Raw genomic sequence first — 26,951 nt, 5'->3', positions numbered from 1 at the left:
TATTGAAAAAAATTTTTTTCATGTTTATTTATTTTGAAAGAGAGAGAGAGAGAGAGAGAGAGAGAGAGAGAATCAGTGGGGGAGGGGCAGAGAGAGAAGGAGAGAGAAAATCCCAAGCAGGCTCTGCACTCTCAGTGCAGAAACCAACATGGGGCTGGATCTCAGAAACCTTGAGATCATGACCTGAGCCAAAGTCGAGAGTCGGACACTTAACCAACTGAACCACCCAGGCACCCCTTTTTAAAGATTTATACCTCTCCATTTTCTTAGTTCATTCCAGAATAATATTGAGTAATAGCAATGATGGCAAGCATCCTAGTCTCATTCCGGACATTAAAGAAAATGCCTCTAGAATTTCATCTAAATCCTCTTTTATTATTTTTATTATTATTTGAGAGAGAGAGAGAGAGAGAGAGAGAGAGAGAGAGAGAGAGCATGCGCCAGTGGGGGAGAGGGGCAGAGGAAGAGGGAGAGAGAGAATGTTAAGCAGGCTCCACACTTAGCATGAAGCCCAACACGGGGCTCAATCTCACGACCCTGGCATCATGACCTGAGTTGAAATAAAAAAATCAGACGCTCAACCGACTGATTGCGGTGTCCCATTTATTAATATATTTTTTTAGAACCTTAGCACATCTATATTCAGGATTTTTATATGTGTATTTTTTGGTGAGACTAGTCCGGAATTGGGGGAAATGATCTTTTTCTATTCTCTGAAGGTTTAAGAACTGTCCGTTCACTGAAGTTCTGCTAGGTCTCAATGACATATTCTTATCACCCAGAGATCACCACTGGTAATATCTCACTGCATTTCCTTCCAGATCTTCCCCCGCCCCGTGTACGGGTGTGTGTACACATGAACAGATATATAATAAACCAAATAAGATCACTCCATCTACTGTTCTGCCAGCTGCTTTCTTCAGCCAATAACCTCTACCATTTTAACGCATTGTCATCTCATCTAATACCACATATTTCTATTTTCCCAATTGACCCTGAAATGAGCCTGACAGCTGGTTTGTCCACACCATCACCCAATCTAGAAGAAAGGCATGAATTGCATCTGGTTTGGAAAAGGAAAATTTTAAGGTTGCTGGAGGGGTGGTGGGTGGGAGGGATGGGCTAAATGGGTGACGGGCCTTAAGGAGGACACTTTTTGGGAGGAGCACTGGGTGTTATATGTGAGTGATGAGTCCTAAGTTCTAGTCCTGAAACCACTAAAAAAAAAACCCTGCGAATGAAATATACAACACAACAGGTGGAAGTTCAATAAAATATTAGGATATCTGAACATGGAAAAAGAAGAAAAGGAAAATTTTTCTAACAATTATATCTGTCTTAAAATGGAAATGGCTGTGTTGGGAAATTGTTAAGACTGGAGACTTTCTTTTTTTTTTTTTTGTCTAATATGTCATGATTATTTTTTAATATAATTTATTGTCAAATTGGCTCACATACAGCGTGCAAAGTGTGCTCTTGGTTTTTGGGGTAGATTCCCATGGTTCATTGCTTCCATACAACACCCAGTGCTCGTCCCAACAAGTGCCCTCCTCAATGCCCAACACCCATGTTCCCCTCTCCCCCCCATCCACCCTGTTTGTTCTCTGTATTTAACAGTCTCTTATGGTTTGCCTCCCTCCCTCTCTGTTTGTAACTATTTTTCCCCCTTCCCCCGCCCCCATGGTCTTCTGTGAAGTTTCTCAGGATCCACATGTGAGTGAAAACATAGGATATCTGTCCTTCTCTGACTGACTTATTTCACTCAGCATAATACCTTCCGGTTCCATCCACGTTGCTGCAAATGGCCAGATTTCATTCTTTCTCATTGCCAAGTACTATTCCATCATATATATAAACCACATCTTCTTTATCCATTCATCAGTTGATGGACATTTGGGCTCTTTCCATAATTTGGCTGTTGTTGAAAGTGCTGCTATAAACATTAGGGTTCAAGTGCCCCTCTGCATCAGCACTCCTGTATCCCTTGGGTAAATTCCTAGCAGTGCTATTGCTGGGTCGTAGGGTAGTTCCATTTTTAATTTTTTGAGGAACCTCCATACTATTTTCCAGAGTGGCTGCATCAGGTTGCATTCCCACCAGCAGTGCAAAAGGGATCCTCTTTCTCTGCATCCTCACCAGCATCTGTTGTTTCCTGAGTTGTTAATTTTAACCACTCTGACCGGTGTGAGGTGGTATCTCAGTGTGGTTTTGATTTGTATTTCCCTGATGATGAATGACGTTGAGCATCATTTCATGTATCTGTTGGCCACCTGGATATCTTCTTTGAAAAAGTGTCTGTTCGTGTCTTCTGCCCATTTCTCCACTGGATTGTTTTTCAGGTGTTGAGTTTGTTAAGTTCTTTATAGATTTTGGATACTAACCCTTTATCCGATATGTCATTTGTAAATATCTTGTCCCATTCCGTTGGTTGCCTTTTAGTTTTGTTGATTGTTCCCTTTGCAGTGCAGAAGCTTTTTATCTTCATGAGGTCCCAATAGTTCATTTTTGCTTTTAATTCCCTTGCCTTTGGAGATGTTCCAAGTAAGAAATTGCTGCGGCTGAGGTCAGAGAGGGTTTTTTCCTGCTTTCTCCTCTAGGGTTTTGATGGTTTCCTGTCTCACATTCAGGTCCTTTATCCATTTTGACTTTATTTTTGTGAATGGTGTGAGAAAGTGGTCTAGTTTCAATCTTCTGCATGTTGCTGTCCAGTTCTCCCAGCACCATTTGTTAAAGAGACTGTCTTTTTTCCATCGGATATTCTTTCCTGCTTTGTCAAAGATTGGTTGGCCATACATTTGTGGGTCCAATTCTGGGTTCTCTATTCTATTCCATTGGTCTATGTGTCTGTTTTTGTGCCAGTACCATACTGTTTTGATGATTACAGCTTTGTGGTAGAGGCTAAAGTCTGGGATTGTGATGCCTCCCGCTTTGGTTTTCTTTTTCAATATTACTTTGGCTATTCAGGGTCTTTTGTGGTTCCATACAAATTTTAGGATGGTTTGTTCTAGCTTTGAGAAGAATGCTAGTGCAATTTTGATTGGGATTATACTGAATGTGTAGATTGTCTTGGGTAGTATTGACATTTTAACAATATTTATTCATCCAATCCATGGGCATGTTTTTCCCTTTCTTTGTGTCTTCTTTAATTTCCTTCATAAGTTTTCTATAGTTCTCAGCATACAGATCTTTTACATCTGTAGTTAGGTTTATTCCTAAGTATTTTATGGTTTTTGGTGCAATTATAAACGGGATCAATTTCTTGATTTCTCTTTCTGTTGCTTCATTATTTGTGTATAGAAATGCAACTGATTTCTGTTCATTGATTTTGTACCCTGTGACTTTACTGAATTCATGTATCAATTCTACAGCCTTTGGGTAGAGCCTCTGGGGTTTTCCATGGAGAGTATCATGTCGTCTGTGAAAAGTGGAAGTTTGACTTCTTTGCCTATTTTGATGCCTTTTATTTCGTTTTGTTGTCTGATTGCTGATGCCAGGACTTCCAACACTATGTTAAACAACAGTGGTGACAGTGGACATCCCTGTCGTGTTCCTGATCTCAGGGGGAAACTCTTTTTCCCCCTGAGGATGATATTAGCTGTGGGCTTTTCATAAATGGCTTTTATGATGTTTAGGTACGGTCCTTCTATCCTTTCTTGAGGGTTTTTATTAAGAAAGGATGCTAGGGGCACCCGGGTGGCTCAGTGGGTTAAGCACCCAACTTCGGCTCAGGTCATGATCTCGCGGTTTGTGGGTTCAAGCCCCATGTAGGGCTCCGTGCTGACGGCTCAGAGCCTGTAGCCTGCTTCGGATTCTGTGTCTCCTTCTCTCTCAGCACTTCCCCCACTCATACTCTGTCTCTCTCCCTCTCAAAAAAATAAACATTAAAAATTTAAAAAAAGGATGCTATATTTTGTCAAATGCTCTTTCTGCATCGATTGACAGGATCATATGGTTCTTTTCTTTTATTAACGTGATGTATCACATTGATTGATTTGCGAATACTAAACCAGTCCTGCGGCCCAGGAATGAATCCCACTTGATCATGGTGAATAATTCTTTTTATATAGTGTTGAATTCGATTTGCTAGTATCTTGTTGAGAGTTTTTGCATCCATGTTCATCAGGGATATTGACTTGTAATTCTCCTTTTTGTGGGGTCTCTGGTTTGGGAACAAGGTAATGCTGACTTCATAGAATGAGTCTGGAAGTTTTCCTTCCGTTTCTATTTTTTGGAACAGCTTGAGAAGGATAGCTATTAACTCTGCTTTAAATGTCTGGTAGAATTCCCCTGGGAAGCTTATTTGTTGGGAGATTTTTGATAACTGATTCAATTTCTTCACTAGTTAAGGGTCTGTTCAAATTTTCTATTTCTTCCTGTTTGAGTTTGGTAGTGTGTGGGTGTCTAGGAATTTGTCCATTTCTTGCAAGTTTTCCAGTTTGTTGGCATATAATTTTTCACAGTATTCTCTGATGACTGTATTTCTGAGGGATTGGTTGTGATAAGTCCATTTTCATTCGTGATTCTATTTGGGTCCGCTCTCTCTTTTTTTTTAAGAAGTCTGGCTAGGGGTTTATCAATTTTATTTATTTTTTCCAAAAAACCAGCTCTTAGTTTCACTGATCTGTTCTACTGTTTGGTTTTTATTCTATATTGTTTATTTCTGTTCTGGTCTTTATTATTCCTTTTCTACTGGCCTTGGGGTTTCTTTGTTGTTCTGCTTTCTAGTTCCTTTAGGTGCACTGTTAGATTTTGTATTTGGGATTTTTCTTATTTCTTGAGATAGGCCTGGATCGCAATGTATTTTCCTCTTAGGACTGCCTTTGCTGCATCCCAAAGGGTTTGGACTGTCATGTTTTCATTTTTTGTTTCTATATATTTTTTAAATTCTTCTTTAATTGCCTGGCTGACCTATTCATTCTTTGGCAGGATGTTCTTTAACCTCCTTGCACTTGGAAGCTTTCCAAACTTTTTCTCATAGCATTGTGATCTGAAGAGGTGTATGGTATGATCTCAATTCTTTTATATTTATTGAGGGCTGCTTCGTGACCCAATGTGTCATCTATCTTGGAGAATATCCCATGTGCACTCAAGAAGAATGTGTATTCTGCTGTTTTGGGGTGCAAAGTTCTGAATATATCTGTCAAGTCCATCTGGTCCAGTGTATCATTCAGGGCCATTATTTCTTTATTGATTTTCTGCCTAGATGATCTGTCCATTGCTATAAGTGGAATATTAAAGTCCCCTGCAATTACCACATTCTTACCAATAAGATTTTTTATGTTTGTGATTGTTTTATATACTTGGGTGCTTCTGAATCGCGTGCATAGACATTTATAATTGTTAGCTCTTCCTGATGGATAGACCCTGTAATTACTATATAATGCCCTTCTTCATCTCTTGCTACAGCCTTTAGTTTAAAGTCTAGTTTGTCTGATAGAAGTATGGCTACTCCAGCTTTCTTTTGCCTTCCAGTAGCATGATAGATAGTTCTCCATCCCCTTTCAATCTGAAGGTGTCCTCAGATCTAAAATGAGTCTCTTGTAGACAGCAAATAGATGGGTCTTGGTTTTTTATCCATTCTGATGCCCTATGTCTTTTGATTGGAGCATTTAGTGCATTTACATTCAGCGTTATTATTGAAAGATATGGGTTTAGAGTCATTGTGATGTCTGTAGGTTTCATGCTTGTAGTGGTGTCTCTGGTACTTTGTGGTCCTTGAAACATTTCACTCACAGAGTCTCCCTGAGGATCTCCTGTCGGGCTGGTTTAGTGGTGATGAACTCGTTTAGTTTTTGTTTGCCTGGGAAAACCTTTATCTCTCCTTCTACTCGGAATGACTGGCTTGCTGGATAAAGGATTCTTGGCTGCATATTTTTCCTTATCAGTACATTGACTATTTCCTGCCACTCCCTTCTAGCCTGCCAAGTTTCAGCAGATGGGTCGGCTACTACCCTTACGTGTCTACCCTTGTAGGTTAAGGCCCGTTTGTCCCTAGCTGCTTTCAGAACTCTCTCTTTTTCTTTGTATTTTGCCAATTTCACTCTGTGTCGTGCAGAAAATCTATTCCTGTTCGGCCTGAAGGGAGTTCTCTGTGCCTCCTGGATTTCAGCGTCTGTTTCCTTCCCCAGATTGGGGAAGTTCTCAGCTATGATTTGTTCAAGTACACCTTCTGCCCCTTTCTCTCGCTTCTTCTTCTTCTTCTTCTGGAACTCCTATGATACAGATATTATTACATTTCACTGAGTCACTTAGTTCTCTAATTCTCCCCCTTGTGGTCCAGAATTTCTCTTTTTCTCAGCTTCATCTTTTTCCATAACTTTATCTTCCATTTCGCTTATTCTCCCCTCTGCCTCTTGAATCCTCGCTTGTCACTGCCTCTAGTTTATTTTGCACCTCATTTACAACAGTTTCAAATTCATCAGGAGTATTTTTTAGTTCCTTGATGTCTGCAGCAATAGATTCTCTGCTGTCTTCTATGCTTTTTTCAAGCCCAACGATTAATCTTAGGACTAGCATTCCAAATCCTGGTTCATTACGTTGTTTATACCTGTTTGTTTGTTTTTTTTTATCAATTCTTTAGCTGTCATTTCTTGTGAGGAGAATTCTTCCGTTTCATCATTTGGGCTAGTGTTCTGTCCCTTGTGTGTTTTAAAAGCTTGTTATCTGTCTTACACCTGCGAGCACTGCTATATTAAAGAGGGGTCAGTAAGACTGGAGACTTTCAAGCAAAGGCTGGACCAAATATGTGTCTGGGGGAGTGGCGCAGGGAATTCCTGTATGTGGGAGGGTAGAGCTCATGATTTTTTAAAGTGTTTTCCACCCTTGAGTGATGAAGATACTAGGACTGATTTTCTACAAATTGTGTTACCGTATCACTTTTGCACCGGGTCCTTATCCCCTCCTGTCTCCTCAGGTACATTGCCCTGGTAATTCTCTCTCCCTCCTGCATTATCTCTTGGCTTTTTCCTCATCAGCATTCAAATATGCTGTTATTTCTCCTGTCTTGAAAATACCTACCAGGGCGCCTGGGTAGCTCAGTCGGTTGAGCGTCTGACTTCAGCTCAGGTCACGGTCTCGTGGTTCGGGAGTTCGAGCCCCACATTGAGCTCTGTGCTGACGAACAGCTCAGAGCCTGGAGGCTGCTTCGGATTCTGTATCTCCCTCCTTCTCTCCCCCTCCCCTGCTCATGCTCTATCTCTCTGTTTCTCAAAAATAAATAAATGTTAAAAAAAAAAATTTAGAACAGAAAACACCTACTGTCACTCTCACTTCCCACTACACACGCCACATTTCTCTTTTCCTTTCACAGCAAAACTCAAAAAAAAAACAAAAACAAAACAACAACCCACAATCATCTGTATTCGCTGCCTCTGATTCCCCTCCTCCCGTTCTCTCTTGAACTCACTCCTGTCAGGCTTTTGTTCATACCACTCTATTAAACTGCTCTTGTCAAGGTCACCAATGACCTCCACTAAATGCAATACTCGTTCCCAAGTCCTCGTCTTTCTTCCGCGTGCTGGTCGTTCGCCTGTTTGCTCTCAGAGCCATTTTCCCTCTTCTGCTCTGTTGTGTGGAGCGGACGACTACGTTTCCCAGGCGCCCTTCCCCTCTGACTTCCCGATGGGTTTGGCTCATGGGAACCACTGGCTGAAGACTGGAGAATAGAAGCTGCGGTACCCCCTTCCTTTCCCTCTGTGTTGAGTGTCGTCTCGAGAACAGTGACTGTATCTACTCTGTGGCTCCCCCGGGATAGGCCTTCCCTCCATGGACCAAGCTCCTGCTGGGCCAGCCTTCCTGCTTCTGGGTGGTCCCTGATCCTGGACTTGAGTAACACCAAGGGGGGGGAGGGAGGGAGGGAGGGGGAGAGAGAGGAGGGGGGGGGAGAGAGAGAGAGAGAGAGAGAGAGAGAGAGAGAGAGAGAGAGAGAGAGAGAATCCCAAGCAGGCTCCATGCACAGGTTGGAGCCCTATGTGGGGCTCAATCCCACAACCGTGAGATCATGACCTGAGCTGAAACCAAGAGTCAGATGCCCAACCGACTGAGCCACCCAGGCGCCCCCAGGATTCAATCCTTGCACCAGCTCTCTTTTCTGTGTACACTTACGTCTTGGGGAATCGCATCCTGTCTTGTGGCTTTGAAGAACATCTCTACACCAAAACCTCCCACGTTGATAGCTTCTAGCCAGACCTCCCCGGTTGAGCTCCGGACTGCATATTGCCTACTTGACGTGTCCACTTTGCCAGCCGGCAGGCGTTTTGCACTTTACATGTCCGAGACAGAGTGCTTGGCCTTCCCCCCCAAAGCTGTTCCTCCCATCTCAGTAAATGGCGCTTCGGTTCACCCAGTTATTGTAGCCACAAGTTAAGAAGTCGTCCTTGATTCCCTTCTTCCCCTCGCTTCCCACATCCAACCCATCGGCTTTTGCCCCGATAACAAATCCTCCCAGACACATCTCCCTTCAGTTTCTCCAACTCTTCCTCTACTACCCTGGGCCGACCGCTCTCCTCTCTCTCCCGGGCTACTACAGGGGTCCCCTGATGGGTCTCCTTGCTTCCATTCTGGCCTCCCAGTGACAAGCCATTCTGTGCGTGACGGCTAGCACCGTTCGGAAGCATAAACCATGTTACTCCTCTGCTTAGAAGTCTCCAAATTCCCACTGTGCCATTGAGATGGAAACTCCTTATCTGGGCCCGCAAGGCCATACACGGCCTGGCTCCTGCTCACTCCCCTGACCACCTCTTGCTGCTTGCTTGTTCTCTCGCTCAATACAATCTAGGCACACTGGCCTTTCTGTTCCTCCGACGCGGTAGGCTTATCCCTCTGCGGGGCCTTTGTATTTTCTGTTAGCCTCCCCCGGATTGCTTCCCCCACCCATCCTTACCTGGCTGGCTCATTCTCGTCCTGCGGGGCCCTGGGCTCAACGGCCCCGCCCCAGAGTCCATCCCTGACCACCTGTCATTCTTCATCACATCACACTATTGTAACTGACCCATTTCTTGTTCCTTTGTTTGTCTGGCACCCCTGCCCCCAGAACATGAGCTGCTTTGTTCTCCACTCTGTCCCCAGCTCCTACTGCAAAATCTGGCACAGAGCAGCTACTCGGTATACAGTAAGTTCACTGAGTAAGGTAACAGATGAACTTCAGCAGGAAGAGGGCCATCTCTTCCTCTGGGACTGGAAGGAGAAAAGGATGGAAAAAGATGAAACTAATGGGTGCCCCTGTGTCCTCGGTGCTCTGGGGAGAAAAAGGTCTGTTGGGAGAAAGGGGGCTCACAGGTAGAGAGGCTGGGGCAAAGTGGTGGAGGCTGTAAATTATCCAGGGGGGAACAGGAGGGTTGCTGACCCCAAACACACAGGATTGGCTAGCTATCGGGAGAACCCATCTGATCCTGGAACCATATAGTCACAGTGTCAAATTCCACTCGTGGGGTGCCTGGGTGGCTCGACTGGTTAAGAGTCTGACTCTTGATTTTGGCTCAGGTCACGATCTCGTGGCATGTGTGGGTTCAAGCCCCACACTGGGCTCTGAGGGCTCCGCACGGACATTGGAGCCCAGGGCTCAGCAGGCATTGGAGCCTGCTGAGGATTCTCCCTCTCTCCCTCCCTCTCTGCCCCTCCCCTGCTCGTGCTCTCTCTCTCTCTCAAAAATAAACAAACATTAAAACAAAAATGTTTTTAAATAAATAAAACTTAGAAGGAAAGGCGAAGGAACTAGAGTAACCAAAACAAATGTTAAAAAGGACACAGCTAGACAAATCACACGACCCAATTTCAAGACTTCGCACACAACTGTAATAAGCAAGTCAAGATGGTGGGGTATTAGTGCAAGCACAGAGACAACAGACAAGAGAGAAAGTCCAAAACTAGAGTCAACGGACTTTTAGCAAAGGTACAAAAGCAACTGAATGGAGAAAGCAAAGGCTTTTTAGCAGATGGTGTCAGAACTGGACATCTGTATACAAAAAAAAAAAAAAAAAGAACCTCAACACATGCCTCACGGCTTCTACAAAAATTAATTCAGGGGCGCCTGGGTGGCTCAGCCGGTTAAGCGTCTGACTTCAGCCCAGGTCACGATCTCACGGTTCGGGAGTTCGAGCCCCGCGTCGGGCTCTGTGCCGACAGCTCGGAGCCTGGATCCTGCTTCGGATTCTGTGTCTCCCTCTCTCTCTGCCCCTCCCCTGCTCATGCGCTCTCGCTCTCTCTCTCTCGAAAATAAATAAACATTAAAAAAATTAATTCCAAATGGGTCACAGACTGAATTTAAAATATAAAACTTATGGAAGAAAATCTGCACGGTCCTGGGTCATGAAAGCTACTACACTATTAAGAGAATAAAAAGACAACTCCCACACTGGGAGATGTTGCAAATCACATATCTGATAAAAGACTTCTATCCAGACTGTACAAAGAGCTCTTAAAACCCAACAACAGGGGCACCTGGGTGGCTCAGTCAGTTAAGCGTCTGACTCTTGATTTTCGGCTCAGGTCACCATCTCACGGTTTGTGAGGTCGAGCCCCACGTTGGGCTCTGTGCTGAAGGCACAGAGCCCGCTTGGGATTCTCTCTCTCTCAAAATACATAAATAAACAATAAGAAAACACCGTTTAAAAATGGGCAAAAGATCTGAACAGATCTTCTCCAGAGAAGATATACAGGTGGCAAATTAACTAATACAAATATGTTCACAACAACAACAAATCAAATAGTCTAATGAAAAATGGGCTTGACTAGACCTTGCTCCAGAGATAATATGCAAATGGCTCAGAATCATATGAAAAGTTCCTCAACACCGCCGTTCAATGCTAACGGAAACCATGAAGTCCAGCCTCACGCCTGTTAGGATGGTTACCGTCAAACGCAGAAAATAAAAGTAAGCGGTGTTGGTGAGGATGCGGAGGAGTGGGGGCCCTGGACGTTACTGGTAGGAGTGTAAACGGGGGCGGCCGCCGTGGAAAACCATATGGTGGTTCCTCAAAAAAACCCAACACAGAATTACCGCCTGATCCAAACACCTCACTTCCGGGTATTTACCTGAAGCATCGAGAGCAGGGTTGCAAAGACCTCCTCTCATTAGGGAGACGCAAATCAAAAGCACAAGATACCACTGAGCAACTGTCCTAGATCAGAGGAGGCTAAAGAGACATGGGTGGCTCAGTAGGTTAAGCCTCTGACTCATGATCTCAGCTCAGGTCTTGATCTCAGGGTCATGAGTTTAAGCCCCGCGTTAGGCTCCGCTACTTAAAATTAAAAAAAAGAGAGAGAGAGAGAGAGACTAAAGAGACGCGACAGCTGAACGCAGTGTGCGATTCTGGACTGGGTCCCGGAACAGAAAGAGGACACAGTGGAACGACTGGTGCAATCCAAACGAAGTGTGGAGTTTAACGTTATTGTCCCAGCGTTAACCTCCGGGTTTTGACCACTGTGCTATGGTTTTGTATGGACTGGTCTGCTCGGGCTGCTCTAACGAAATTCCACCGACCGAGTGGTTTTAACAACAGGCATTTTTTTTCTCACGGTTCTGGAGGCGACGAAGTCCAAGGTCCAGGTGCCACCTGATTCAGTTCCTAGGGAGAGCTCTTTTCCTGGCTAGCAGACGGCCGCCTTCTTGCTGTGTCCTCCCGTGGTAGAGAGAGAGAGAGAGAGACAGGTAGAAAGAGCTCTCTGGTCTCTTCTTTTAAGGGTACTAATCCCATCATGAAGGTCCCACCTCATGACCTCATCTAAACCTAATTGTTTCCCAAAGGTCTATCCCCCGAATCCCATCACGCTGTGGGGTTAGTGCTTCAACAGAGGAATTCTGGAGGGGACACAGTTCAGCCCGGACCATTATACAGGATGTTAATATTAGGGGAACCGAGTGGAGAGTATATGGGAACTCTCTGAACGATCTCTGGAACTTTTCTGTACATCTCAAATTATTCAAAGATTTTTTTTTTTAATTTTTAAATTTTATGTATTTATGTATTTGCTTTTGCCCTCAATAAGAAATTTACTTGTCTTAAAAAAAAGTCCAAACGCTGGCACTGTCCAGAAAAATGTAACAGGTTTATTTATAATGGTTATAATGTTGAACTGCTGAAACAAACATGTTCACCGCAACATTTTGACTTGCATCAATACTTTGTGTCCCCGTGTTTGTATTAAAAATTCACACACAGGGGCGCCTGGGTGGCTCAGTCGGTTGAGCGGCCGACTTCGGCTCGGGTCACGATCTCGCGGTCCGTGAGTTCGAGCCCCGCGTCGGGCTCTGTGCTGACAGCTCAGAGCCTGGAGCCTGTTTCGGATTCTGTGTCTCCCTCTCTCTGACCCTCCCCCATTCATGCTCTGTTTCTCTCTGTCTCAAAAATAAATAAACGTTAAAAAAAATTTTTTTTTTTAAAAATTCACAAATGAAAATGGAAAAACTGCCAATACCTGTTTCTGTCCCGTTTTTCCATTTGCAATCATATACTTAAGTACCTCTGACCCCATGGGAAAAAAAAACCTACCAATAAGAGGAAGAAGATAATTTTTTTTTAAATTAAAGAATGAAACGTTTTCCATCAGAGCAGATTCTTAAGCACGTTCCCCATGTATGCCGCGTGCTAGCTGGGCATGATTGGTACACGTTTGGCACGGACAGCTGGCAGGCTGGTGTCTTCCGAGAGGCCCACCAGGTAGGCCTCGCTTGCCTCCCGCAAAGCACCGCCAGCCGCACTCCGGAAGCGCAGATCTGTTTCGAGGTCCTGAGCGATCTCCCGCACCAGACGCTGGAAAGGAAGTTTGCGGATCGGAAGTTCCGCGGACTTCTGATAACCTGTAATTTCGCGGAATGCCACGGTACTGGGCCTGGGACGATGAGGTTTCTCCGCCCCTCCAGTAGAGGGCGCATTCTTGCGAGCGGCTTTTGTAGCCGGTTGCTTCCTCGGTGGCACCGGTCGACTCGCGTGCAGCCTGCTTTGTCCAAGCAACGGTGGGGAGACCTCCTTACTTAATCCCCTTCTCCTTTGGAGCTCAGCGAGCTAGAGGCGGCGCTGGCATCAGCGATTCTGTGTCTCCCATCCTCTCTGAGCCTCCCTCATTCATGGTGTCTCTCTCTTTCTCTCTCTCTCAAAAATAAATAAACATTAAAAAAAAAAAAAAGGTTTTTTTCTAAGGTAAAAAACCTCAAGGTCAGGCACCCTGGCTGGCCCAGTCGGTAGAGCATGGGGCCATTGATCTTCGGGTCATGAGTTCAGGCCCCATGTTGGGCCGTAGAGCTTACTTAGGAAACAAAACTAGGGACACCTGGCTGGCTCAGTTCGTAGACATGCGACTCTTGATCTCAGGGTCGTGAGTTCAAGCCCCACGTTGGGCGTGGAGCCTACTTCAAAAAAAAAAGAAACACACAAACTCAAGGTGAGAAGAGTTGAAGGTGAGGGGCCTTCAGATCCCCAACCACAGGATCAGGCTGGGCCCAAAGGAAGCGAGGTAGTGACAGAATGGCAACACTGGGAGACAACAGGAGGATCGGGGTCCTACGAAGTTTAGAAGCCGGTTCAGTTCACCCTAAGTGAGGCTTTTCGTTTTCCTGGAGGAATTCTCAAACACTAAAAGCTCAAGTGTCAGGGACTGTGCTTTGTTCGAAGTGAGTGAAAACTCGGAGCAGTCAGACAGGCGACGGCGCGGCAGGACAAAACATCAAGGAAGTCAAAAAGGGGAAGTTTTTTCCTTAAGGAAAGGAGGTGGTCCCCGGTGATAAGGATCCCCACATGGTCGAGGCAAGCTAGTTTTTAAAAAGCATTTTAACTTCTCTTATGCAGTATAATTACACTTCCAGATGTCACCAATTATTACAGCTATTAAACATTTTACATTTTACTATTTCATGACAGTTGACAATGTGCAAACACATACACACACAGAGTAAGACTCCAAAATTTCCACATGGCTCTTTATCCTAACACTAAAACCCTGTATCTGCTGCTCACATTCTACAAGAAAATAAAGGTGATAGAGAAACTATGTCAATAAGCATTTCAGAACGAGAGAATAAAACACTAAAGGGCACGTGCTTATCTAGGGCTAACGACCTAATGATTAAGACAATCAAAATGCACAATTTGAACCAGATGCTCCAATGGTTTAGGGCTAGTATCTAAGGACGAATATTTTGGAAAATGTGTGGAAAGGTAACGACACGTTTCCTACAGGGAGCCCCCCACGTAAGTGTCTTTACAACGCATTTTACTTGGTTTCTCAAAATGAAACTGCTATCTGTTGTCAACAATATATTTCTTAAAAGTCCCCCAGGAGAGGCAGTTCAGCCTAGTTCTGCAGTCAGATTTCTGGCTTTATCACTTGATGGCTATGGGATCTCGGGAAACTTATAACTCCCAGAGCCTGAGATACTCATTTGTAAAATGAGGAAGTAACCACCCTTCGAATCAAAAACCGAACAGAACAGGGCCAGTGGAAGCAAGAGGAAGTGGAGGCTGTGGTCCCAGAACAGAGCTCTGGATCTCTAGAATCTTGGCTTTCAGAGGTGGCGGGACAGGCCCGCCGGGCTGTGGTCATGGCGGTTCGTGGCTAGCGTGAAGGTAAAGGTCACCGTTTGGAGGCGAAGTCAAGGAACTGTGCGGAGGTTACAGCCGACCACCCGCATGGTGTCTAAGCACCTCTCAGGGTGAGGACAGGAAATGAGGTGGGGAGGGACGCCTCAGACGCAAAGAGCCCGCTGGGTGCAGGAGGCTAACTGGGAAGATGGAAATACGGACCCGCCCGGGGCTGTCCCCGGATCGCCACCCACCCCCCCCTTCTCCCACTTCTTGCTAACTCCCGTCCACCCCTACTCCAACCTACTTCTCCTTCCAAATAAGGAAGCTGGGGAAAAAAAGGCAGAGAAAAATGCCCTATTATTTCCCGACAGCACCTCACACACACGTCTGGGGCGACTGAACCCACGGCAGATGACGCAACGAGGTTAAAGTGCCCTTCCTGCCCCGACAGCTCGTCATACCGGGGAACAGATAAAACCACGTACACAACACTACGTACTGATATCACCGAAAGAGCGGGGCATTAAGTGTCTAACTGTACAACACTCCTCTACGGATAGCGAATGTGAAATGCCCGGTGGCCGACAGGCCCCTTTGTCTCAGTATCGTTTCTTCCTCTACGTCTCCCTCCCACACTCTTGTCAGCTGCGTGAAGGGGTGGCAGTTATTGGCCGAGGCTGCTTACCGAGACCCCAGTTCCATTTGGAGCCGAGCTGCCCTGCCCCCGCCCACTCTGATCTGGCTGTTCCTTCGTAAGTACAAAGTCTGAGAAGGAAGAACTCACCCAGAGCCTTAATATTTGAAGTGCAGGAAGCAAGGCTGTGCTGTTTCTGGAGTCTGTGACTGGGCAAGTTTCTCTGAACATCAAGTAAAGGAAGCTCTACGTACATCCTGGCTTTTTATGGATTTTCTTCCGACAGCAGAGAGATTCAAACCAGAGCTGATACCTGCCAGTCTAAGAATAGAAGAGAGTCACTTCAAAGAGTCTGACTTGCTATGGCTTTAAATATAATTCATGCCACTTTCTTCTGTGACACATCATAGTATCTTTTTCAAAAATCTTTAAACACTTTATTAACTTTGAAGAAGGTGTAAGAACAGCTACTTTAGAAACTGGAGACTCTCAAGCACTGATGTATTCAGGGAGTTTCTACATAGCTGAAGAAGTTTACATCAAATGGACCAAAAATAGTACAGAGGACCTATATACAGAAAGATTTGGGGAAAAAAACCCCATCTCTAGAAAGCAGGTCAGATGGACTCAAAGACCTCACTGAAGGTAGGAGAAATCAATGGAAAGCAATGGAAAGCCTTCTGCGGGGGCAAAAAGGTAGACAGCGGTCCATGCAGTCAAGAAAAAGTTCTTTTTCCTCGTGATCTCCAGTGTGGGTTGAGAGAAAGGTCCTGATCATTTGAACTGGTTATCAATCAAGGTCCCCTTCATTTTCGCTTTCTTGGCTTCCAGTTCAGCCTGGAGAGGAAGAAAAGCATACGCCCTGATACGTGACGTGAAATTCGTACTTTCCTTCCTTACTCTAACTGCCCAAACTCTATCCTGTCGTGTTCACTCAGTAGAGCAACCCGAAGGGCGGTGTCCAGCAGCTGCTTTCCAACGTTTCTGATGTTACGGTTCACAGAGGAAATGATGACGTCTGCGTGGCAAAATGGGGGCAGTGTGCAAGGCTGTGGTCAAAGGTGATCAGTGCAGGGCTCCTGCAGCCCCAGGTTCCTCCAAGGGCCGAGGGAAGCAATTTATCGTGGCATACCGGTATCCTATTCCCGGCAGGACAGGAAGAAACGCTCTTCTAGAACAGTGTTTTCAAGTTGTGCTGCCCACGAACTGTTTGTTATTGGTTCGTGCAAGATACGTATAAGAATCGAGAGCAAGCATTCTGCAACTTGTGTAGCCATTTGACAGAAGGATAACAAAATCAAGTAATTTGATAGGAGTAACTGAGGCAAATTCATTTTTATTGCATTTGATAAATTATAAACTTGCTCTTGACAAGCTGGAAATTTAAAAAACAAAGCACTGTAAAAAAAAAAGGGGGGGGGGCGCCTGGGTGGCTCAGTCGGTTAAGCGTCCGACTTCGGCTCAGCTCATGATATTACGGTCTGTGGGTTCGAGCCCAGCGTCGGGCTCCATGCTGACAGCTCGAGCCTGGAGCCTGCTTCGGCTTCTGTGTCTCCCTCTCTCTCTGCCCCTCCCCCGTTCATGCTCTGTCTCTGTCTCAAAAATAAGTAAACATTAGGAAAAAAAAAAAAAAAAACAAGCACTGGCCCTTCACCTCAGAACATTCGGTAAGCACTGCTTTGGACACTATGGCAAGGTCATGCAGCTCCCGAGACCACCCCCCCCCCCCCACCTCTGTCGCCAAAAAATCCTCTACGGTCATTCGAACAGACTGGTACACCCTCTGAGGAGGCACAAATGCAGCGGTGTCGGATTTTAAGGCAATAGCACACGCACGTTATTATCAAGAAGACACAAACGTGGGCACCATCAGATATAAACGTGCGTGCTCCGCGATGAGCCCGTGGATAACAGAAACCGGAGCGTGCTCTCAGAAGTGCCGAAGCCCCGGTCCCGGTACTGTCGCTGTAGCAACGCCGCCCGCCGTCGCATCCTGGGAGAGTGTCCAGGAGCCCCGATCCGTTAACTCCTGACCTTGGACCACAGGCAGCAGAGTGAAGTATCGTTCCGGTTGGGGCCAGCTCACCAGGACTCTAACCGTGGGGCCTGGACGCTGTGGTCACCAGAGCGGGGTTCACACTGGCAGCCCACCACGCCGGTAGCCCCTGACAGACTTGCGAAAGGATCTCCCTGAGCGTCCGAGGGTCTTCCAGACTAAGAAACCCTTGCCAGCCCGGGCCACTCACCAGCTCCTGCAGCCGCCTTTTGCTCATGCCTTTGCGCTCCAGCTGCTTTTCAATGACCTTGGCATTCTGCGCGTATGAGTCAGCGACTTCTCTCTGCGGGTGAGGCAGCGGCACCTTTAAACCAGCGGTCTTGCGCACGAGCAACAGAGCCCTTAAGTCGCCCTTAAGCAGCAGACTCCTCCGGTTCCAAAAGTACCGAAACGGACTCGGTCCCCTTTCAAAGGCTTCGGGTTTTCAGTAAATCCCGAAGAGCTCAGATCGCAGATCGCAGCGAAAGCGGCTGAAAACCAGCAGATCGCACCTCTCTGCAAACCTCGTTATACGCAAGTACCGTAAAGGTAAGTGCCGCTACCGCTGAGAGCCACACAAACCACTCGAGCCGGAATGGAAGGGACCTGAAATTGTTGAGTCCAATAGTTTTGAAACCGAAGAGGGATGAGGGGGTTGCCCCCTTGAAAGCGGCTCAAAACACAGTAGGACACCAAGCACTGAGCTAGTCCAGCTCCCTGGCTCTCACCGTGCGGATGTCCTTGAGACCCAGGGAGACGGGGACTAGCCCCGCGTTCTCTAGTCCCTTACCAGCAGAGTTAGGCCTATGACCGAAGTTTCTAATTATGCTGCTACTCGAATGGGCTGGTTCTAGAGTCCCCCTTCCTTCCGGGCCCACCCCCAGTCCATCCAGATCCCTTGAGAGCAAAAGCACTCACAGCCTCGATCTCCTCTTCCTCTTCGTCAATCGTAGACACCGTGACAGAGCTGAACTTGCCCATATCTTTCGTCCGTTTGGTCATCATCACCTGGAGTCACAGGAGGAGGACTCGGTCTCATTCACTGCAGTTGGCTCTGTGAGCCACGTGCGCGCGCGCGTCCCTGCGGGCACACATGCCTGACTGCAGGGGCTGGGGGCTGGGGCAGGGGACACTCCCCTCTTTGGGACAGGCTGGCCTATCTACAAATGCTAATGGTTTTTATTTGGATTATGTTTTTCTAACATCTGCCATCAAGGCTTCAAAAAGTATATTTAAAACTCAGCCCGATTCATTTCATTATTTCTTTACTTATTTCATTATTGATGTAAATTCAAGTTAGTTGACATACGGCATAGTATTGGTTTTAGGAATAGAATTTAGTGATTCATCACTTGCATGAAACACCCAGTGCTCATCCCAACAAGTGTTCTCCTTAAAGCCCCTCACCCATTGAGCCCACTCCCCCACCCCCGCACCCAACACCCCTCCAGCAACCCTCAGTTTGTTCTCTGTATTTAAGAGTCTCGTATGGTTTGCCTCCCTCTCTGTTTTTTATCTTAGTTTTCCATCCCCTCCTCTATGTTCATCTGTTTTCTGAAATTCCACATGCGTGAAATCATATTATTTCCTTTCTCTGACTTATTCCCCGCAGCATAATACACTGTCCACACTGAAAAAGGAAGACATTTCAAAGGAAATAAATGGTCATTAAAACCATACAACTTCTCACTTTACTCAGAGGACAGCTCTAGGAAAGAAAAAAAGAACACAGAATGGGTGTGTCACATGTGACATCTGCTTATGCATGAAAATGGCATTCTCTTAATAAGGAATGCGTCCATAAAGGGCGATTTCTCATTATAATCTTGTTGAGAAATTGTAGGGCGATCTGTAGCTATATTAACCTGTCTGTCAATAGTTACCTTCTTAGGAGGCTCCTGTTTCTGCGTATAGATATTTGTTTTGCCAAAACCCTGGCCAAACTTGACCACTGCTCCATCCACGATGAAGGTCACAGGAGCGTTCTTCGGCTGGGACTGATAGAAGAGTGGCAGTCCACACCTGCAAACAGCAGAATGAATCTCTGGGGAGCTCAGAATACAAATCCCCCAAGACACGGATTCACGAAGTGTGCTCAGATCCTGGGAGTAGTTCTGTCTGTGGCATAAACGAATGATCCGCTCTTTCCACTGCTCCCCGAAACTACTTCCTAAGAATCACTGAGGGATCACTTTTACCAGCAAGAATTTGTTAAAACTGCTGCTCAGATTCCCAGGTCCCTCCCCAAGAAGATCCTGATTCAGCAAATCGGGGAGCTGAGGCCCGGGCCTCTGTCATTTCCCTCAGGATCCCAAGGGATTCTTCTCATTCGACAAGTTTGGGAAATGCTGGCTCCTGCTAGTGACGGCTTTCCAGTTACAACTGCTGCCGTTCCGGGGCGCCTGGCCGGCTCAGTCGGTACAGCATGCAACTCTGGATCTCGGGGTTGAGAGTTCGAGCCCCATGTTGGGTGTAGAGATTACTTAAAAAATAAACAAAATTTTTAAATAGAAGTTTCTAAAAACACACACATATATATATACACATATATATATATATATAGTTGCTGCCATTCTTCCAAGAGTCTGGGTAACTGGTCTAAGGTTTTTTAAATTTTTTTTTTTAACGTTTATTTATTTTTTTGAGACAGAGAGACAGAGCATGAATGGGAGAGGGGCAGAGAGAGAGGGAGACACAGAATCGGAAGCAGGCTCCAGGCTCTGAGCCATCATCAGCCCAGAGCCCGACGCGGGGCTCGAACTCACGGACCGCGAGATCGTGACCTGAGCTGACACATATAGACCACATCTTCTTTATCCCTTCATCCATCGATGGACACTTGGGCTCTTTCCATACCTTGGCTATTGTCCATAGAGCTACTATAAACATTGGGGTGCATGCGTCCCTTTGAAACAGCAGACCTGTATCTCGTGGATAAATGCCTAGTAGTGCAATTGCTGGGTCCTAGAGTAGTTCTATTTTTAATTTTTTGAGGAACCTCCATACTGTTTTCCAGAATGGCTGCACCAGCTTGCATTCCCACTGAGAATGTAAAAGAGATGCTCTGTCTCCACATCCTCGCCAACATCTGTTGTTGCCTGAGTCGTGAATGTTAGCCATTGCGACAGGGGTGAGGTGGTATCTTAGTGTGGTTTTGATTTGTATTTCCCTGATGATGAGTGATGTGGATAAGTGATGTGATGAGTTTTTTCATATGTCGGTTGGCCATCTGGATGTCTTCTTTGGAGAAGGGTCTATTTATGTCTTTTGCCCATTTTTCACTGGATTATTTGTTTTTTGGGTGTTGAGTTGGATAAGTTCTTTATAGATTTTGGATACTAACCCTTTATCCGATATGTCGTTTGCCAAGTATCTTCTCCCATTCCGTCGGTTGCCTTTTAGTTTTGCTGATTGTTTCCCTCACTGTGCAGAAGCTTTTTGTCTTCATGAGGTCCCAATAGTTCATGTTTGCTTTTGTTTCCCCTGCCTCCAGAGACGTCTTGAGCAAGAAGTTGCTACAGCCGAGGTCAAAGAGGGTTTTGTCTGCTTTCTCCTCAAGGATTTTGATGGCTTCCTGTCTTATATTTAGGTCTTTCATCTATTTTGAATTTCTTTTTGTGTGTGGTATAAAAAAGTGGTCCAGGTTGATTCTTCGGCATGTCGCTCTCCAGTTTTCCCAGCACCACTTGCTGAAGAGACTGTCTTTATTCCGTTGGATATTCTTTCCTGCTTTGTCAAAGATTAGTTGGCCATACGTTTGTGGGTCCATTTCTGGGTTCTCTATTCTGTTCCATTGATCTGAGTGTCTGTTCTTGTGCCAGTACCATACTGTCTTGACGATTACAGCTTTGTAATATGGCTTGAAGTCCGGGATTGTGATGCCTCCCACTTTGGTTTTCTTTTTCAAGATTGCTTTGGCTATTCGGGGTCTTTTCTGGTTCCACACAAATTTTAGGATTGTTTGTTCTAGCTCTGTGAAGAATGCTGGTGTTATTTTGATAGGGATTGGGGTCGGTCATTTCTATTAGACTTGTTTTCAGGTACATGAAGTCGACCCATGAGACATGTTAAAACGAATTTAACGAATCCAGTGTGGCTGCGAACTAAAATGCCTTCTTGGCCATTTCCCTGCCTTAATTCTCCTAGTCTTCCGAGAGCCAAGATGTAACTGTACTTACATCAAGAAGGTTAAGCTTACTGTAGTTTAGTAGTCTCACATCTCCATTTAAAAATTGATACTATGGGGGCGCCTGGGTGGCTCAGTCGGTTTTAAGCGTCCGACTTCGGCTCAGGTCACGATCTCGCGGTCCGTGAGTTCGAGCCCCGCGTCGGGCTCTGGGCTGATGGCTCAGAGCCTGGAGCCTGCTTCCGATTCTGTGTCTCCCTCTCTCTCTGCCCCTCCCCCGTTCATGCTCTGTCTCTCTCTGTCTCAAAAATAAAAACGTTAAAAAGAAATTAAAAAAAAAATTGATACTATGTTTTAAAATCGAAAAACATTTTTGTGGCCAGCTGGTCAGAGATGTGACTTTGACTAGTCTGTTTGGGGAGCATATTGGTGGTTGTGCAGTGGAAGTTCAAAGGCAATGGAGATTATAAGGATAAAGATACAACAGAGAATTGTATCCAGTAATTCTTTTCCGAACACATTACTGCCTCTACTTTCTTATGCTTGGAGAAACCCACACTGTTAAATACTTACTTGGCACACTTCTTCCGGTACTGTCGTTCAATGCCTTCAGGCCTGCGCAGAAAATGGAATTTAAAAAAAAAAAAAAAAAAAAAAAAAAAGATATGAACAAATCTCATAACCTACCCACCTCACTACCTCATTTCTTCAAATGGTAATAGGGCCTTTCAAAAATTTTCATTTCCTAGATTGACTGGTTAGTTAAACCTGTATTCATTTTAATCTTTGTTTTTTTTGAGAGAGAGAGAGAACACGTGCGTGCCAGAAAGTGCATAGAGGAGGGGGCAGAGGGAGAGAATCTTAAGCAGGCTCCATGCCCAGCGTGGAGAAAGGGGGGGGGGGGGGCCTCAATCTCACCACCATGAGATCATGACCTGAGCCAAGACGAAGAGGAGGGAGGACGCCTAACCGACTGAGCCACCCAGGTGCTCTGTATTTTTTATTTTTTATTTTTTAAAATTTTTTTTTCAACGTTTTTTATTTATTTTTGGGACAGAGAGAGACAGAGCATGAACGGGGGAGGGGCAGAGAGAGAGGGAGACACAGAATCGGAAACAGGCTCCAGGCTCCGAGCCGTCAGCCCAGAGCCCGACGCGGGGCTCGAACTCACAGACCGCGAGATCGTGACCTGAGCTGAAGTCTGACACTTAACCGACTGCGCCACCCAGGCGCCCCTGTATTTTTTAATTTTAAAAAAATGTTTATTTTTATTTTGAGAGAGAACGAGTGCAAGAGAGAGCATGAGTGGGGGAGGGAGAGAGAGAGAGAGAGAGAGAGAGAGAGAGAGAGAGAGAGAGAATGCCAAGCAGGCTCTGCACTGTCAGCACGGAGCCTGACCCGGGGCTCGATCTTGCGAACTGTGAGATCATGACCTGCGCTGAGACCAAGAGTCAGACACTTAACCGACTGAGCCGCTCAGATGCCCCTCAAGTATAAATGTATTAAGTCATTTAATCCTTAAGGTGGCTCTGTGAGGTAGGTCATATTATTGTTCCCATTTTATAGATGAAGGCTCCTAAGTACAAACCAATCACATGATTTGCCCAAGGTCACAGTTAGGAAGCAGAATAGGTTGAATTCAAAAACAAAAAATTAAAAACAAAAAAAAAAGAATAGGTTGACTTCAGGCTCAGGCCCGTCCAGCTCAAAGAGCCCACAACACTGCCTTAGGTAAGCGGCTTTTCCACCCACCCAGGTGCTTAACAGAAACCTAGGATTCATCCTTGTTTCTTCTCTTTCCTTCATTTCCCACATCTACTCCACTCCATCAGTAGATTTTGGATTCCTCCCAAAAAAGTCCTTGAATGGACCTGCTTTGCTCCACCTTCCTGCCACTGTCTTAGCCCAGGCCACCAGCGTCTCTTCCCTGGATGACTTGTCACAGCTTCCAGACTGGTCTCCTCACGCCCCCTCCCCTTGTTGGTTTCAAATTTTTAATAGGCAATATGTATGCGTGGTACATATCGGTACAAATATAGGGGTACCCTATAGGGGTCCCAAGAAAAGTAAACATCATCCCCCCCACCCTTCACCCACCCAGTTCTCTTCCCTGGAGGCAAATACTGTTCTGGTTTCTTCTGTTCCTCTCAGAGACAGCTGATGATGCAAGCAAAGAATCCTTATTGGTATATAAAGAAAACAGATTTTTTTTCCTTTTTAGACAAAGAGAGCACACCTTACACTGTCCTCTACTTCTTTGTTCACTTAAAAATGTATCCTGGTTGGAAAATATATATCTGCGACCCTTCCCTATCAATCGACAAAGAGCTGCGTCATTCTTCCTAAGGGCTGCGTTGTATTCCTGTGTATGGATGTGCCGAAGTGTCTTTTACCTGTTGGATAAATTCCTAGAAGTGTATCCACTTTAAATTCTGATAAATACTGCCAAATTACTCTCTAGAGAAGCTGAACCAACTTACATCCCCACCACCAATGTGAGAGTTCCTGTTTCTCTACAGTCTCACCAACAAGGTATGTTATTAAAATGCACGGCTGCTGGGGCGCCTGGGTGGCTCAGTCTGTTGAGCGTCCGACTTCGGCTCGGGTCATGATCTCACAGTTCGTGAGTTCAAGCCCCGCGTCGGGCTCTGTGCTGACAGCTCAGAGCCTGGAACCTACTTTGGATTCTGTGTCTCCCTCTCTCTGTGCCCCTCCCCTGCTTGCTCTCTCAAAAATTAAAAAAAAAAAATTTTTAATTTTTTAATAAAATGCACAGTTGCCAATCTGGCTCGTGCAAACCGTGATCTCAACATTTGCATTTCTTTTTTTTAAGGAGTGAAGTCAGGCATCTTTTCACATATTTAATGGGCATTTGTGTTTTCTTTTTTCATGTGAGTGGTCAGTTCACATCTTTTGTTTATTGAGACTTGCCAATGTTAACGGGCCTTGCAAATATTTTTTCCCGTTTGACATTTGTCTTTGACTTCCTCCTAACCCGTGTGGAAATTTTAGACTTTTGTGCAGTCAAATCGATAGTATGTGTGCATGTGTGTGTGGGGGGGTGGTATTTAGTTAGGCCTTCCCCATCCTAAGTTCATACCTAACATACAAACTCCAACTGCTTATTCTAGAACCTGCTTCCACTACAAATCATTCTTGAAACAGAAGCAGGAGTGGCTTCCTAAGACACCTAGAAGAAAATCCAAACTCCCTACCACGGCCTACCCGGCCCCAACTGAGCACCCGCTCGAGCCCCTGCCTCATCCCACAGATGCCCTCCCTCCCTCCTATTCTTGCAACAAACCAGCGCTTTCCCACCTCTGACCTTTCACACACACACCCTTCTCTCTCTCCTTGGAATGCTCCTCTCCCTGCTTTCTGATTCTCATTTTTGGGGGTCACAGATCAAATATCACCTAGTCACAGAGACCCTCCCTGACTAGCTTTTCAGAGAAGTTTTCGTGAGATACCCTGTATAAGCCCTTGGTTTCATTCACAGAACTTTCCATAATCATAATTGCTTTATTTTTCTGTCAGCCCACTAGACTGTAAGGTCCATGGGATCCGAAAGCAGCAGAGACCATGCCGGTCTGACCACTCTATTCCCAGAGCTGAGCAAAGCACTGGAAACAAAGTAGGCATGCAATAAATATTGGTTGAAACTATCCTTTTAAGAATTCGGTTTTAGTGAGAAAAATTATAATCATGGAGGGAAGTCCTTAAATGGAAAAATGTATGCCTTGTAGTGGGAACAGAGGTGGGCACACCAAGTCTGTCTGAGGCAGTCATGGAAGGCTTCGTGAGGAGGTGATTTCAAGCCAACACTCCTGATAGAAAGTAGTATTTCAAGCAGTGGGAATACTATGCGCAAAGCCAAAACCGTATAGCATACTCAGGGAAACAGTCTAATGTTATTAGGACTTTAAAAAACCAAGGGAGTGGGGTGCCTGGGTGGCTCGGTTGGTTGGGCGTTCGACTTCAGCTCAGGTCATGATCTCGTGGTTTGGGAGTTCGAGCCCCCATGTCGGGCTCTGTGCTGACAGCTCAGAATCAGGCCAGAGCCTGATTCAGATTCTGTATCTCCCTCTCTCTCACTGCCCCTCCGTCCCTCCCTCTCTCTCTCAAAAATAAAATTTTTTTTTAAAAATCTTAAAAAAAAAATCAAGGGAGTACTACTGATCTGACAGGCATAAAAAGACTTGTAAGATTACATTACGAATGACCGTATGGCAACAAATTAGACAACCTAGGTGAAATGGACAAACTCCTAAAACAACAGAATAACACAAACTATCAAAACTCACTAGAAAAGAAACAAAATCTGAATGGACTATCACACGTAAAGACATTTAATTAGAAATCAAAAACCTGCACAAAGAAAAGCCCAGGACCAGTGGCTTCACTGGTAAATTCTACTAAAAGTTCAAACAAGAATGAATACCAATGCTTCACAAACTTTTCAAAAGAGGAGGAGACACTTCCCAACTCATCCCATGCAGCCAGTATTACTCTGATGCCAAAACCAGGCAAAGGTACAACAACACAACAGAGATCAATCCTGCTTGATACACAGGCAAAAATCCTCAAATGAAAATAAATACTAGCAAACTGAATCCAGCAACATAGAAAAAAGATTATATAACATGACCAAGTGGAATTTATCCCATGAAATCAAGATTGGTGCACCATACAAAAAAAAAAAAAAAATTAACCAAAGCAAGAATACACCACAGTAATAGAATAAAAGAGAAAACACACACGATCATCTCAATAGGCCCCAAATGAAAGCTTTTCACAAAACTCAAAACCCTTTCAATATACTAGGAATAGAAGGGAACCTCCTCCACCTGATAAAGGGCATTTGTGAAAAACCCACAATCTCTAAGCTACATATACTAATATCATGCTTAATGGTGAAAGACTGAAAGTTTTCTCCCTGAGATCAGGAACAAGCCAAGGACACTCACTCTCAACACTTCTATTCAACACTACACAAAGTCTAGCCAGGGCAACTAGATGAAGGAAGGAAGGAAGGAAGGAAGGAAGGAAGGAAGGAAGGAAGGAAGGAAGGAAGGAAGGAAGGAAGGAAAGAGAGAGAGAGAGAGAGAGAGAGAGAGAGAAAGAAAGAAAGAAAGAAAGAAAGAAAAAGAAATGGCATCCAGATTGGAAGGGAAAAAGTAAAATCATCTCTATTTGCAGATGACATGATCTTACATGTAGAAACCCTTCAGAACACACACACACACAATTAAAGCTAATACATTTAGCAAGGCTGCAGGATACAAAATCAATATATGAAAATTAGTGGTAGTCCTATATACTAAAAATGAACGATAAAAAATAATGTTAAGAAAACAGTTACAATAGCATCAGAAAGAACAAAATACTTGGGAATAATTTAACAAATTAAGTGCAAGACTTGTGCGCTGAAAACTATGAAACACTGCTGGAAGAAATTAAAGAACACTTAAGTACACGGAATGACATCCCGTATTTGTGGACTGAACACTTACTATTGTTAAGATGGCAATACTCCCTAAATGAACCTACACCTTCGACACAATCCCTATCAAAACCCAAGCTGGCTTTTTCTGCAGAAATTGACAAGCTGATCCCAAAATTCACATGGAATTGCAAGGA

General features: G+C 45.1%; 1 protein-coding gene and 1 pseudogene across 8 annotated transcripts in view; both read right to left on the bottom strand.

Annotated features, from left to right (window-relative positions):
* The window catches only part of STEEP1 (STING1 ER exit protein 1), a 55,707-nt gene that overhangs the window by 14,828 nt on the left and 13,928 nt on the right, over positions 1 to 26,951 (bottom strand). For 2 of the 8 annotated variants that reach the window (XR_002073174.2, XR_002073173.2), the window contains exons 4-8: positions 21,885 to 21,926; positions 19,069 to 19,207; positions 18,104 to 18,193; positions 17,397 to 17,489; positions 15,301 to 15,471 (exon numbers count right to left, since the gene is read on the bottom strand). Coding sequence is in view for 6 of the 8 variants with exons in the window: in XM_019421877.2 (XP_019277422.1) it covers positions 15,397 to 15,471; positions 17,397 to 17,489; positions 18,104 to 18,193; positions 19,069 to 19,207; positions 21,885 to 21,926 (439 nt within the window). In the remaining 2 variants the exon portion in view is untranslated. Of the gene's footprint in view, positions 1 to 13,747; positions 15,472 to 15,560; positions 15,988 to 17,396; positions 17,490 to 18,103; positions 18,194 to 19,068; positions 19,208 to 21,884; positions 21,927 to 26,951 lie in introns of those variants that run through there. The other 6 variants (XM_019421877.2, XM_019421879.2, XM_019421878.2 and 3 more) reach the window with 4 other exon arrangements.
* On the bottom strand, positions 12,391 to 14,623 carry LOC109250690 (histone H3.3A-like; annotated as a pseudogene).

Source organism: Panthera pardus, unplaced genomic scaffold, assembly GCF_024362965.1.
Source record: "Panthera pardus isolate Hobbes unplaced genomic scaffold, ASM2436296v1 HiC_scaffold_27, whole genome shotgun sequence".
NCBI classification, from domain to species: domain Eukaryota; kingdom Metazoa; phylum Chordata; class Mammalia; order Carnivora; family Felidae; genus Panthera; species Panthera pardus.
This window is presented reverse-complemented; position numbering and strand designations above follow the sequence as displayed.